The sequence below is a fragment of the Panthera onca genome, chromosome B4 (genome assembly GCF_046562875.1).
Source record: "Panthera onca isolate mPanOnc1 chromosome B4, mPanOnc1 haplotype 2, whole genome shotgun sequence".
In the NCBI taxonomy this organism is placed as follows: Eukaryota; Metazoa; Chordata; class Mammalia; order Carnivora; family Felidae; genus Panthera; species Panthera onca.
The window spans coordinates 75,355,857-75,369,454 of record NC_138345.1 but is presented as its reverse complement, the minus strand read 5'-3'; the positions used below and the strand labels follow the sequence as shown (position 1 = coordinate 75,369,454).

At 54.6% G+C, this 13,598-nt stretch overlaps 1 protein-coding gene across 8 annotated transcripts in view; it reads left to right on the top strand.

Annotated features, from left to right (window-relative positions):
* The window catches only part of ADCY6 (adenylate cyclase 6), a 40,985-nt gene that overhangs the window by 7,110 nt on the left and 20,277 nt on the right, over positions 1-13,598 (top strand). For 6 of the 8 annotated variants that reach the window (XM_060657780.3, XM_060657779.3, XM_060657781.3 and 3 more), the window contains exons 3-22: positions 2,197-2,346; positions 2,730-2,851; positions 2,946-3,057; positions 3,211-3,338; positions 3,826-3,984; positions 4,062-4,203; positions 4,321-4,449; positions 4,721-4,746; positions 4,978-5,125; positions 5,367-5,464; positions 5,642-5,729; positions 5,906-6,022; positions 6,304-6,462; positions 6,768-6,946; positions 7,831-7,866; positions 7,950-8,079; positions 8,387-8,650; positions 9,453-9,657; positions 10,483-10,607; positions 10,808-13,307. In XM_060657780.3, coding sequence (XP_060513763.1) covers positions 2,197-2,346; positions 2,730-2,851; positions 2,946-3,057; positions 3,211-3,338; positions 3,826-3,984; positions 4,062-4,203; positions 4,321-4,449; positions 4,721-4,746; positions 4,978-5,125; positions 5,367-5,464; positions 5,642-5,729; positions 5,906-6,022; positions 6,304-6,462; positions 6,768-6,946; positions 7,831-7,866; positions 7,950-8,079; positions 8,387-8,650; positions 9,453-9,657; positions 10,483-10,607; positions 10,808-10,933 — 2,643 coding nt within the window. In that variant the 3' untranslated portion in view covers positions 10,934-13,307. Of the gene's footprint in view, positions 1-2,196; positions 2,347-2,729; positions 2,852-2,945; positions 3,058-3,210; positions 3,339-3,825; positions 3,985-4,061; positions 4,204-4,320; positions 4,450-4,720; positions 4,747-4,977; positions 5,126-5,366; positions 5,465-5,641; positions 5,730-5,905; positions 6,023-6,303; positions 6,463-6,767; positions 6,947-7,830; positions 7,867-7,949; positions 8,080-8,386; positions 8,651-9,452; positions 9,658-10,482; positions 10,608-10,807; positions 13,308-13,598 lie in introns of those variants that run through there. The other 2 variants (XM_078449899.2, XM_078449900.2) reach the window with 2 other exon arrangements.

The following is a 13,598-nucleotide window of genomic DNA, read 5'->3' as shown; positions in this document are numbered from 1 at the left end:
GAGCACGCACCCACAAGACAGCCAGACCTCTTAAAGGGCCAGGGTCTTTCTGTCCTTGCGGGCCCCCCACTTCTCACCAGGTAGCTATTGTGCTGGGCTTTGGAGTTGGACTACCCTCCTGGGGAAGGAAGAGCTTGGAGGAAGCCAGCTCTCTGGCTGGCCAGGGGTAGGAGGGTGTCTCTTCCCTGCTTTCAGCTGGCATGGTACCCAGAGCCAGGCCCAAGGCTTGATTGGGGAGGTGCAGCCCCATGGAGGCCAGGACTCTGCCAGCTTCCTGCCTCCCCAGGGGCACCCAGCTGCAGCCTTACCCAGTAGGTCTCAGCATGCACATTCTTGGGGCGAGGGGAGAAAGTCACCCCTGCCCCTGTGCCAGTCCTTAGAGCCAGGGTTGCCCATACCCCTTCTCTGAACTAAGAAGGATTCCCTGTGTTCAGTTGGCCTATGGGTGTCTGGATGGTGTGGGTCTGTGGCCTCCTTTCTAGGCTCCTTGGACAGCCCCTTTCCAGATCCAGCCCTGCTCATGGGAAGGAGGCTTCGTTCTCCTCTGACCCACTCATTCAGACACATTGAGCAGTTTCACCCAGTGACCCTGGCGCAGCCTGGAATCTCCTCTAGTGCCCTGGCATCCATTTTTTCTCACAGTGGGATAGGGGTCTGTGTACAGATCTATTTCAGTCTCTCGTCCCCCTTCCCCTTCCCTCCACCATGACTCACTTTTTCCTCTTGGGCTCCTGGGGCCAGGAAGGGAAGTTGCCTGGTTTACCCCCCCCTTCCCTTCTCCCCGACTGGGGGCTATTCTTAGAAACTCCTGAGGGAGATAATGTGCCCCCCTCTTCACCCCTGCTGCTGGGAGGGGGGCCCTTGTGAGCTGGACCGGGAAGGAAAGCTGGGAGGCCAGTCCTAGAGGGTCAGAGCCAGAAATAGCTGGGGGTTTGCTGAATCTCCCCCTCCATTTTACCTAAGAAAATTGAAGCTGAGGTCCCAGAGATGAACTGACCTTCCCAAGTTTGCAAGACTGGTTCTGGTTCTGGGCAGAGCCCAGAATTCCTTTCTTCCAGTTGGTGCTCTTTCCCTCCCTTCTCCCCAAACCAGAGCCCTGCCCCAGCCAACTCGGGCGGAGCCACAAGTGCCAGGCTAACCCCTGAATTTCCAGAAACACTGAGGCCAGCTTTTCTTAGACATGCTCTCCAGTCAGTGCTACTGATGCTGATTGAGAGGTGATCGTCCTGAGATCAGGGTCCTAGGGCATGGGGGCTGGCTGTGCCAAGTATTGGGGGTGCTGGGCATGGTGGCAACACTTCCTAGTTAGGAAGAGTTTTTCATGATAGTTGAATTGATGACTCTCAAGCCTGGGCTATGGGGCTGGACCTCAAGAGCTTGGGTGAGTGGAGTGAGTAGGAATCTTGGAAATCTGGAATGTACCAGCAGTAGGGTTTGGACAGAGGCTTTGGAGTCTGACTGTCCTGGATTCACGTCCCACACCAGCCACTATTAGCTGTGTGATCTTGGGCAAATTACTTAGTTTCTCTGTGCTTGAGTACCTCACCTTTAAAATGAGATAGTTTTACTTCATAGAGTTGTAGGAAATCCATTAGTTACTGTATAGGAGGCAGCTATAGAAGCCAGCCATATTGGAGACAGCCAACAAATTAGTTCCAGTGATTATAATAATAATTATTATTCTATCAAGTTATGTCGGAGCAGGGAGGAACCTTAGAAATCTTCTTATTGTCCCGCTCCAGGTTCTAGATAAGCAAACAGAGGCCCAGAGAGATGAGATGACTTGTCCTGGGCATTCACAGGAGGATATAGAGCTCGAGTCTCCTGGGTGTTGTCGTGTGAGGAGAACCACATGCAGAAGGAGCAGCATTTGTCTTTTGTTTGGGCTGATTGTGGGGCAGGAAGTCATAGTGTTCCAGGCCCCGGCCTCATGACCCACCTTGCCCTGGTTGGTGCTTCTGCTCCCAGGAGTTGTGAGAAGCTCTCATTTCTAGCTGTGGAGTGATCCAGGCAGGGGTCCAGAGTCCTGTGGGAGAAGAAGGAAGTGTATTACAGGGGTGGGGAGAGCTTGGGGACAGACAGGGCACAGGATCCGGGCTTCCTTCCCGAAGCAATGCATCCACAGAGAGGATAGCAAGTTGCACCTGTGCGTAGGTGGGGGGTGGTCACCATTCTGCCTCTGCCACCCTCTTGCAGCTTGGTGCCAACATGCTGCTGTTCCTCTGCACCAACGTCATTGGCATCTGCACACACTATCCAGCTGAGGTGTCTCAGCGCCAGGCCTTTCAGGAGACCCGTGGTTACATCCAGGCCCGGCTGCACCTGCAGCATGAGAATCGGCAGCAGGTGGGGCTGTTCTCCCTGTCCAAGGCCTTCCCCCACCTCGCCCCCAGATAACCTGTATGCTGGATCTGCTGCCTTGTACCACTCCATGGAATAAGTCTGAATGGTTCCCCCTGATTATGCACAGCATAGGCCCTGTGACACTGGGGTTCCTGTCCTGTCTGAAGGTGGGAGGGCGTAGATGGGAGCATGAGTGAGGGGTTGCGTGGGGGTGGTCAGAGAGGGCTGGGAGGTATATCTGCTGTAGACTGTAATAGGGGAGGCCCAGAAGGGAAACTCAGGTCTCCAGGGGGGTCTGGGAAGCCTCTGGGGTTGTGGAGGCAGCAGGAGGAATTACAGTGTGAGGCTAAGAAGATAGTGGTGCCCTGTTGAAACTACTGGTCTAGGAACGGCTGCTGCTATCAGTATTGCCCCAGCACGTTGCCATGGAGATGAAAGAAGATATCAACACAAAGAAAGAAGACATGATGTTCCACAAGATCTACATCCAGAAGCATGACAATGTCAGGTAGGGTTGGGGGTGGGAGGATCCCAGGAGGGATGGGGGACCTGGGAGTCTTTGAGGGCCACGTGGCCCTTCCATCTTCTCCTATCGTCCACAGCATCCTGTTTGCAGACATTGAAGGCTTCACCAGCCTGGCATCCCAGTGCACTGCGCAGGAGCTGGTCATGACCCTGAATGAGCTCTTTGCCCGGTTTGACAAACTGGCTGCGGTGAGGGTGCTGGGGCTGGGGGGGCAGGGCTGCATGTGGTGAGAACATAGCCTCATTGGAGCGGCCTGGGGCAGTGGGCTAGATGGTGACTCAGTGAGGGTGCTGGGTGGGCAAGAGAGTGGGAGTGACTGTCTCTAACTCTCTCCCCTTTAGGAAAATCATTGCCTGAGGATCAAGATCTTAGGGGACTGTTACTACTGTGTGTCGGGGCTGCCGGAAGCCCGAGCAGACCATGCCCACTGCTGTGTGGAGATGGGGGTGGACATGATCGAGGCCATCTCGTAAGCAGTGTCCCTCCCAGGCTCCCTGGAACTGAGGGTGCCCCCACCAGCTCTTACCCTTTGATGTGTCCTTGGGGTTTTTTCTCAGTTTTGGCTGTTTCTCTGTCTTGGAGATCCATCGCCTGGGAGGGGAATGGATCTTTCTTCAGCTTGTGCACTTTAGACTCCAGCCAGCCAGGCAGGGTAGGGGAGCCATGGTGAGGGGATTTGGGCTGGTGAGAATGCTAGCTGAGCAAGCCTAAGGGGAGAGCAGTGACTCCTCCCTTTGTAGCTCAATTCCACAGGATGCTGGTGAACACAGTTCTCAAACCTTTGTCCTTGAGACCCACGCAGCCTTTTGCCCATGTCCAGCCAAGGCTGTGTTCTCATGTCTGGCATCTGGGTCTGTCCCTGCCTGCTTGGCTCTGAGGGGAGTGAAGGGCCTGAGTTCTGGGCTGGGGGTGGGGATGTCTGTGCCAGAAGCTGAGCCGGAGCCGCCTCCTCCCAGGCTGGTGCGTGAGGTGACAGGTGTGAACGTGAACATGCGCGTGGGCATCCACAGCGGGCGTGTGCACTGTGGCGTCCTTGGTCTGCGGAAATGGCAATTCGATGTGTGGTCCAATGACGTGACTCTGGCCAACCACATGGAGGCGGGGGGCCGGGCCGGGTGAGTGTCGGGTCCGGGTGGCCAGGGATGGGAGTGAGGTGGGCTAGCCCAGGTCTCACCCTCCTGTTCCCTCACAGCCGCATCCATATCACTCGGGCCACACTGCAGTACCTGAATGGGGATTATGAGGTGGAGCCAGGCCGTGGTGGTGAGCGTAATGCATACCTTAAGGAGCAGCATATTGAGACCTTCCTCATCCTGGGAGCCAGCCAGAAACGGGTCAGTCCAGGGTGGGGGTGGGGGTGGGGGCAGGCAGGGAGAAGGGCAAATGCAGGGAGCAAACAGACATCTTGTCTGGGACCCTCTTTTGATCCTGTGCCCATGCTTCCTGCACAGAAAGAGGAGAAGGCCATGCTGGCCAAGCTGCAGCGTACACGGGCCAACTCCATGGAAGGACTGATGCCACGCTGGGTGCCTGAGCGCGCCTTTTCCCGGACCAAGGACTCCAAGGCTTTCCGCCAGATGGTGAGGGGTCCACAGCACTAGGACCTGAGGCCTCACCTTCCTAACACGCTGTGCCCCTCTTCCCTCTTTGGCCTTCCTTGTTCTGGCTCATACATCTCCGTGTATGACTTCTGGTACTGGGGGCAGGAGGGGTGACTTCATAACGGGGTCCTAAGCCGCTCCAAAGTACATGGGGGGAACACTCAGCACAGTGTTGGGAATGGGGAAGGGATTGTGGAGGCGGAGATGTATCTGCCCTTCACCCCATTGCACACTTTGTCCCTTTCTCCAGGGCATTGATGATTCCAGCAAAGACAAGTAAGTCAGGTTATTGAGGAGGGAGGAAGGGAGGGAGAAGGCACTTACACCCTGGGACAGGGCTGTGGGGGAGCCGAGATCCCCCTCTTTCCTGGACTGTAGGTGTGTCCTGTGGGAGTAGGTGCCACACAGCTACTCCATTCTTTGGGTGCTGCCCATGCCCTTCCTTTCTCATTGCCTCTCACGTGGTAATGCTCATGCCCCTGGTGAAGCCATGTCCCCTGCCCTCAGCCGGGGTGCCCAAGATGCCCTGAACCCTGAGGATGAGGTAGATGAGTTCCTGGGCCGTGCCATCGATGCCCGCAGCATCGATCAACTACGGAAGGACCATGTGCGCCGCTTCCTGCTCACCTTCCAGAGAGAGGATCTTGAAAAGAAGGTTTGCCCCCAAAGGCTAAGGGCAAAGGGGGATGAGGGCTGGGGTAGGAGGGGAGGTTCAGGGGGGGAGGCTGAGCACAACTGAGGGATCAGCAGGTTTTTTGAGGATTGGGGGGTGACCACAGGGCACAGTGGGGATTCCTATTAATTGAGCCACTGCTTCCCCCTACTTGAGGCCCCTGGCAGTGGCCTGCCTCCCCCAGGGCAGAGCCCAGCCCCCAGCTCAGCCTCTTCTCCCTCAGTACTCGCGGAAGGTGGACCCCCGCTTCGGAACCTACGTAGCCTGTGCGCTGTTGGTCTTCTGCTTCATCTGCTTTATCCAACTCCTCGTCTTCCCACAGTGAGAGCCCCGCCCTTCCTTGCTCTGTTTCTCTTCCCTCCACCAGTTCCCAGAACCTTCTTAAACACCCATACAAGCTCACAGTCCTGGGAGCCTGCACCCTGCCAATCTGGGGAGTGGGACAAGGATACCCAGAACTTCCAGAGTAACATTTTCCCTGGCCCTCTTCTGCCCTAGTTCAACTCTGCTGCTTGGGATCTATGCCAGTATCTTCCTGCTGTTGCTGATCACTGTGCTGACCTGTGCCGTGTACTCCTGTGGCTCTGTATGTTGGGGGTTCTTCCAGGGCTGGTTGGGGAGGGCAAGCTGGGCTGGGGCGGTGAGGAATCATGCAGGGAGAGGGAAGAGAAGGCCAGGCCTCCCTTACTGGGCCCCATCCCTGGTTGGCCTTACCCCTTGGCTGACACAGTCTCTAACTCTCGGTCTCTTGCCTGTCTGCAGCTCTTCCCCAAGGCCCTGCAACGCCTTTCCCGCAGCATTGTCCGTTCTCGGGCACACAGCACTGCGGTTGGCATCTTTTCAGTCTTGCTTGTGTTCACCTCTGCCATCGCCAACATGGTAAAGGTCAAGTGGGGATTCTTCTACCCCTCCTCTATGCCAAGCACTGCTCTGGGCTTTGGGGCTACAGAAAGGAATAAGACCCATTTCCTGCCCTCCAAGAGGTTGTTATCCCAAAGGAGGGGGTGGGGTTAACTCTAGTCCCCCATTCTCCTTGCTCTCCCCATCTCCTGTCATCCTTTAGTGAGAACTTTGACCTTCAGGGTATAAGGCATTGAGGCATGGCCCTTGAGCCCCTCTCCTCCATGCGTACCCTGATATGCCTCCCTCAACTTTTGCAGTTCACCTGTAACCACACCCCCATACGGACTTGTGCAGCCCGGATGCTGAATGTAACACCTGCTGACATCACTGCCTGCCACCTGCAGCAGCTCAATTACTCTCTGGGCCTGGATGCTCCCCTGTGTGAGGGCACCGCACCCACTTGCAGCTTCCCTGAGGTGTCCAAGCCGTGTTCAGGCGGGATGGGGTGGGGGGTTCCTAATCAGTACTAGTTATTGATTCCTCTGTGCCAGACCTGCTGATGGGCAATGGGGACCCAGGATCTCACCAGAGTTCCTACTGGAGGAACATCTAGGGGTCCTGGAGTGGTGTGGGGCTGACTGTGGAAGGTGAAGGAGGTTTGGGTTTGAGGTTGTGGAGGGGAGCTTAGGTCAGGCAGGGAAGTGCGGTGCTCTTCCTGAATGGGTGGGGGAGGGCATGACTTCTGTCTTGTTCCAACACCACCTCTGCCATTGCTCCCCAGTACTTCGTTGGGAACATGCTGCTGAGTCTCTTGGCCAGCTCTGTCTTCCTACACATCAGTAGCATCGGGAAGTTGGCAATGATCTTTGTCCTCGGGCTCATCTATTTGGTGCTGCTTCTGCTGGGCCCCCCAGCCACCATCTTTGACAACTATGACCTGCTGCTTGGTGTCCATGGCTTGTGAGTTTATCCTCAATCCCTTTAATCCCCTGCGAGCTTCCTGACCCTTCTGGGTCACTGTGATTTTTCTGGTCCCCAGGCCTCTTGTGCCCTCGCAATGTCACTACTCATACTCTTCACCTTTAGGGGGAAAAGAGGCAGTAGAGGAGCTCCCAGCATATGACCCCTGACCGTCACCCCAAGGAAACCCCAGTCTTGGGAAGTCCCTGTGTCTTTAGGCTAGACATTTAAAGAATTCCTTCTCTCATTTGCATGGTACTTTCATACCCATTCTCTTAGGCCACACAGCTGCTTGGTGGCAGAGCCCTGGCTAGGAACAAAAACTTTCGACTCCTGATTAAGGGCTTTGCCTGGGACACCACACTGGCTTTTCCTCTGCAAACCCCATCCCATAGCTCTGTGTAGTAGGAAAAGCCTCTGGAGTCCACTGGGTTTGAACCCCACTCTGCCTCTTGTTAGCTATGTGACCTTAGACAGGTAAGTTAACTTCTCTGAGCTTCAGTTTCCTCATCTGTAAAATAGCAGTGGCACCTAGATTGTAGATGGCTGTAGAGATTATAGTGATATTTGTTGAAGCCCTACTCCAAGCCAGGTGCCACGCTAGGCCTTTTGTGTGCACTATTTAGATCTTGTCCCTCTTTTACTGATGAGGAAACAGGCCTAGAGTTAAACATCTTGTTCCAGGTCAGAACTGGTAAGTGGAGGAGCTAGGAGTGGAACCTTCTCATAACCTCTGCTCTTAATGAGTTAATATAAGCACAAGCCCTGGCCCTGTGCCTTATTTTGTGCTATGTGCTCAGTAAATGCAGTTTCTGTCTCCCCTTCCCTGCCCCCACCCAGCAACCCAAGAACTGATGACTTTGTCTCTTGTATCTTCCTGCCAGGGCTTCTTCCAATGAGACTTTCGACGGGCTGGACTGGTAAGTGAGGGCTCTGGGGCAGGGAAGGGCAGGACTGCCACATGTCTCTTGCAGACACTGAGCTTGACTCTGCTTACCCTCAGCCCAGCTGCAGGGAGGGTGGCACTCAAATACATGACCCCCGTGATTCTGCTGGTGTTTGCTCTGGCGCTGTATCTGCATGCCCAGCAGGTGGAATCAACTGCTCGTCTGGACTTCCTCTGGAAACTGCAGGTGACTGAGTGGGCCTCTGGGGCAGGGGGAGGATCCTGGGGACAGAATCTGGGTCAAGCCAGAAATGCATCTTGTTAGCTGGCCAAGGCTCAGGCCCACCCTGGCCCCAAGCCTTCTGTGTGCCCATCCCCTATCCCTGCCTCATTCTGTCCCTGCCCCTATCACCCCTTTGCCTGTTCTTCAGGCCTCATCTGTCCATGCCTTTCTTCTTCCCCGTGATTCCTTCTGATGCCCGTCTCCAGGCACTGGCCACTGCACCTATCTCTTGTGAATGTTGGGCAGTGGGTGATGGGTGTGGTGTCCACAGGCAACAGGGGAGAAGGAGGAGATGGAGGAGCTGCAGGCATACAACCGAAGGCTGCTCCATAACATTCTGCCCAAGGACGTGGCTGCCCACTTCCTGGCCCGGGAGCGCCGGAACGATGAGCTCTACTATCAGTCGTGTGAGTGTGTGGCCGTCATGTTTGCCTCCATTGCCAACTTTTCTGAGTTCTATGTGGAGCTGGAGGCAAACAATGAGGGCGTCGAGTGCCTGCGGCTGCTCAACGAAATCATCGCTGACTTTGATGAGGTACTTATCTGGTTGGTTGGTGCTGGCAGAGCGCCTAAGGGAGACTAGCCGGACCAGGGCAGTGGAGAGAACTTTGGATAGGAGGGCCAGCATTGGAGGAGGCGTGGCTGGATTGGGAGGAGGAAGGGAGGTTTGATGGGACCCAGAGATGTTAGGGTAGGAGTAAGGGTAGGTACGGCAGAAACAAGGACAAGCACCCTTGGTGTCCGAGGCAGCGAGGTCAGCCCCAGTGGGGCAGGGTCATCACTGCTGGGAGCAAAGGACATGACGACCTGCGGAGAGGACATGATAGGTACCGGGTGGATGTTACTGAATAAGAAGGCAGTAAACTGGACAGAACCTCATGAGCCCAAGTAAGCAAGATGGGCCCCTCAATAGAGAAAATGGAAGCAAATGTGAGGAAGTATCCTGAGTATCCAGGTCAGGAATGGGTCATTAGTGTTCTGGAGGAAAGTCACTTCCCTCTGGCACTCAGTTTCCCAAAAAGTGAGGGTTAGAATAATTGACGGCTAATATCCCTTCTATAGTTCTGGATTCTGTGAGCGAGCTTTGGAAGTTGGCCTAAAGCTGTATGCTTGAGTCCTGGCCTGAGGTTCTGATGGCTGCCTTGTAAAGGAGGCCTATTTTCCAAGTTCCTCCCTCAGTCCTGCACTAACTGGAAGACGGGACTCACTCACTAAAAGGATGGGAGCTGTTGAAACAGGGAAGGGGGGGATGAGGCCAAGGCATGGCATGAGTGAGCATTGGGCAGGGTGGGTTTGGCCTCTCTGCCTTGACAGCCAGGTCTCCCTGTGCTGTCCAGATCATCAGCGAGGAGCGGTTCCGGCAGCTGGAGAAGATCAAGACGATTGGTAGCACCTACATGGCTGCCTCAGGGCTGAATGCCAGCACCTATGATCAAGCGGGCCGCTCCCATATCACTGCCCTGGCTGACTATGCCATGCGGCTCATGGAACAGATGAAGCACATCAACGAGCACTCCTTCAACAATTTCCAGATGAAGATTGGTGAGATGGCCCGCTTGCCTGGCAGCTTTTTCCCAGGGCTGTTTCTGGGTGAGGCCAAGGAATCAGGCTGGGGATGGCATCACAGATTTCCCATCAGGAATCCTTTGGGATATCCTTTTCTCTCACCTCCTAGCTCGTCTCATATTAAGAACAGAGATCATTGATTGAGGGCCTACTGTGTGCTAGGCACTGAGACATCGTAATCCTCACATTGTTATCCCCTTTTACAGATAGAGACTGACTCTCATATTAAATAACTTGGCCAAGGTCAAACAACTAGTAGGTGGCTGAAGTAGGATTCAGAACCAGGTTTATTTAAGCTCTAGTACCTGTACCCTCACCTATGGCCAGTCCAATAAGAGGTACTTCCTCTCAGATGTCCTAGGAGCTGATGGGCGGGAGTAATGGTTAACAGACTGGGTTCTGGACTCATAACTGGTTTAAATTCCGGTTGTTCCACCTACTGGCTTGTTTAGCAAGTTGCCCAACTCCTCTACGTTTCACAAGGTTATCTATAAAATGGGATGATACCTACCTTTTAGGGTTGTTGAAGGGATGAAATAATGGAATGCATAAAGCTTACCAGAGTGGTTGGCACAGAGCAAGCACTCAGTTGATTAACTACTGTTATAGCAATAGCTGTTTTAACTCAGGGGAGCTGCTCAGCTGACATACCCAGATCTTCCATTCTTTACAACCAGGACACTTATCCCTTTGCCACTTTTCTTCTCTGGGTCCTTCTAAAGGTTCCAGGAGGGGGGATGACTCCCTGGGCTGACTCTGGAACATCCACTAGTCTGTTTCTTGCTGCTGTCCCCATCGCAGGGCTGAACATGGGCCCAGTCGTGGCAGGCGTCATTGGGGCTCGGAAACCACAGTATGACATCTGGGGGAACACAGTGAATGTCTCTAGCCGTATGGACAGCACGGGGGTCCCTGACCGAATCCAGGTGAGGGGGATGTGAGCAGAGGCTGGGAAGGGTATGGGTCCGGAGGGCTTCTGCAGGTCAGCTAGGACAGGGGTAGGGTGGCAGTGTTCTGTGGTTGGGGGTGTGTGGGATGGGGGGCTAGCATGACTAGAAACCCCTGGACCCCTGCAAATGCAGCAGGAAGGATCCCAGGCTAAGTGGGTTCCCCTCCCATCCCCCAGGTGACCACGGACTTGTACCAGGTTCTAGCTGCCAAGGGCTACCAGCTGGAGTGTCGAGGGGTGGTCAAGGTGAAGGGCAAGGGGGAGATGACCACCTACTTCCTCAATGGGGGCCCCCCCAGTTAGCAGGACCCAACTACACATTCAGCTGACAGGACCAAGGTGGGCATTTGAGTGGACTCTGTGCTCGCTGGGTGGAGCTGTGGCAGGGGGCACCGAGCCTCCAGACCCTGCTGACCACAAAAGGGAACCTCCCAGCAGGCTGTGCTTGGACCATGCTCGTCTGCCCTCAGGCTGGTGAACAGGGGGATACCAAGAGGATTATGCAAGTGACTTTTACTTTTCTAATTGGGATAGGGCTGTTCCCTCTCCTCTCTTCCAGCTTTTGGGAGCAGGGGAGGGGGCAGGGCAGCGGCAGAGGCAGCAGGGATTAAAATGGCAGCTTGCCATGCCTACCCTTTCCCTGTCTGTCTGGGTAACAGACTCAGGGCTGGGCCCTTCCTTTCCCTCTTTTTCCTGGGAATATTTTGTACAAAGACTGGGGCAGGCATGAGGAGTGCCTATTCCATGCTTGCCTCTGCTATGCCTGCATCCCCAGCACTGGCCTTGGATACCCCACCCCAGTCGGGTCTTCCTCCTAGGCACAGGGCAGACGAGGGAGATGCTCTGGGGACCCTACTCTGTCCATATTTCAGGGGAATGTTTCCATTTGCCAAATCCCAGTCCCATGATCTGTCCCCAAAGGGGAACAAAGGGACTTCTGACAGCTCAGATTTAGCCCTAGTTCCTGCACAGCTCCAGGAAAAGGGGCATCTAGCCTCCTTTGGTACTGTGAAAACACCCAGCCAGAAAGCAAGCACATATGTGGGGATGTCAAAAGGTCAGGAGCTGGAAGTTCACCTGTAGATGCCCAAGAGAGCAGGCTGGCCAGGGAGTGGGGTGGTACCAGACTCTTGATCTGAGGGCCCCATTGGGGTCAGGATCAGGTCACTCTGCCCCCATGCTCTCTTGCTGTCTGCTGGCAAGGGGGCACAGAGCATCTCTACCCCTTCTGTTGCCAAATAGAAAAGGGTCAGGGCATGGAGGAGGGTGACCCTGATCTCAAACCTGTCCTCCCAAGTCTTGGCACTGGGGAGGGCCTGTATGTCTGTGTAATGTGTGTGCCTGTCAGCCTTTTTGTGTGTGTATCTGTTTCCAGGTCTGTGTGTGTCCTTATGGTTCTCCTCAGCTCTCCACCCTGGGTTGCCTCTCTCCTGTGGGCCTCTGTCTTCGGGGAATAAGGCAGGGTTTCTGATTTCAAGGGATGGAGAGAGACGCCTAGGTTGTACAGGAGTAGCATGGGGTGTGGCAGCAAGAGGAAGGTGGCCCTGGGGAGAGGAGTCCTTTTTGTGCCAAATCCCTAAGTGCCATTTGGGGGCCGTGTGTGCAGCATGACTGTCTCCCTGCCTGGGGCAGGGACCCAAGCGCCTGCTTGAGCCTCAGTGCTCATGCACTTGAACTGTCTGGGTTTGGCGGGCAGAGCCTCAGGACTTTCCTGGGTTCCCCAGATGGTGGTATACTTTGGGACTGGGGTAGCATGGGATCCCTCTGAGGACCCAGATACTGGTACTAGGGGATGGGGCAAGGGAACCTGAAACTTGGCTTTCCCCAGCCTTCAGTCTCAGTCTAGCATGTTCCTGGCTCCCCAGTCTCCATGAAGCCTTCAAGGGCTGGAAGGAGGGTCAGGAGGTTGGACTCTAGGTTCCCTTCCTATCTCTGCCTTCCTTTTACTCCTTTCCCTGCAACCTCCTTGCCACCTAACTTAGTTGGTGCCTTGGTTTCTCTGTCTGTCTGTACCTATTTAAGCAGAGGCATTAGCCTGAATTTTGCTTGAAGATCATTTTGTGTTAAAGATGATTAGAGAGACAGAGAAGAGGGTTCCAGAGTTGCTATGTTTGGGGAATGAAAGGGGTGGGTGGCACCCTTGCCCTTCCTCATGCCTTTTCTGACTCGAGCTCCTTGCAGAGGCCTGGTTTCTGGCTTGCACTGCCTGCCTTGGGGGATCTTGATGCATCGGTCAAGTGGGTCATCAGGCACTTCATTAGCTATGGCAGGAGGAGGGGAAAAGACTAGTTGGTCCAGAGAGAAGATCAACTCTCTCTCCCCAGACATATCCCTGGATGGGAAAGGGACTGCTTGGAGCCCTGGGGTGGGGATAGGGGTGTAAGGAGACCAGAGTGGGAAGACCTCAGTCTTGGGTGATTTGTCTTTGCTTCTTGTCAAGTGGGAGGGACTGTCCAACACCCTGACTCCCCATACCACAGTGCCAGCCATGCCCTTTTCCTGGGCTACCATTGCCCCCTTTCTCACCAGTTGGTGGGGGAGTCAGTGGATGGGAGGCCCATGGACTTTGGTTTTATAATGTAACCACTGTGGGGGTGGGGGAGGGTGGTATACCATGTATTTCAGTGAAATATTTAATATATTTAAATATCAATAAAATCAAACTCTTTGTAAAATTCCCAGCTCTCTGAAGATGTTCTGGGCCCTGGGTTGGGTCAGAAGTGTCAGAGCCAGGTATAGGAGGCAGCCTTTCCTCTGTGGCTAGAGGGTTTCCTCTGGTTTTTTCCCTGCCAAGCTGAAGCTGCAGTGTCTTCAGAGAGCATGACTACTCTAGGCCCTTCAGCATCATGAAGACCATTGTGTGTCTTCCCAGACTTGTTACTCGGACACCTGCCATTCCTGAGGTCAAGGACACCCTCAGTAGTCTTTCCTGTACCTTGGCCCCTCCCAAACCAAACACCAAGTTCTG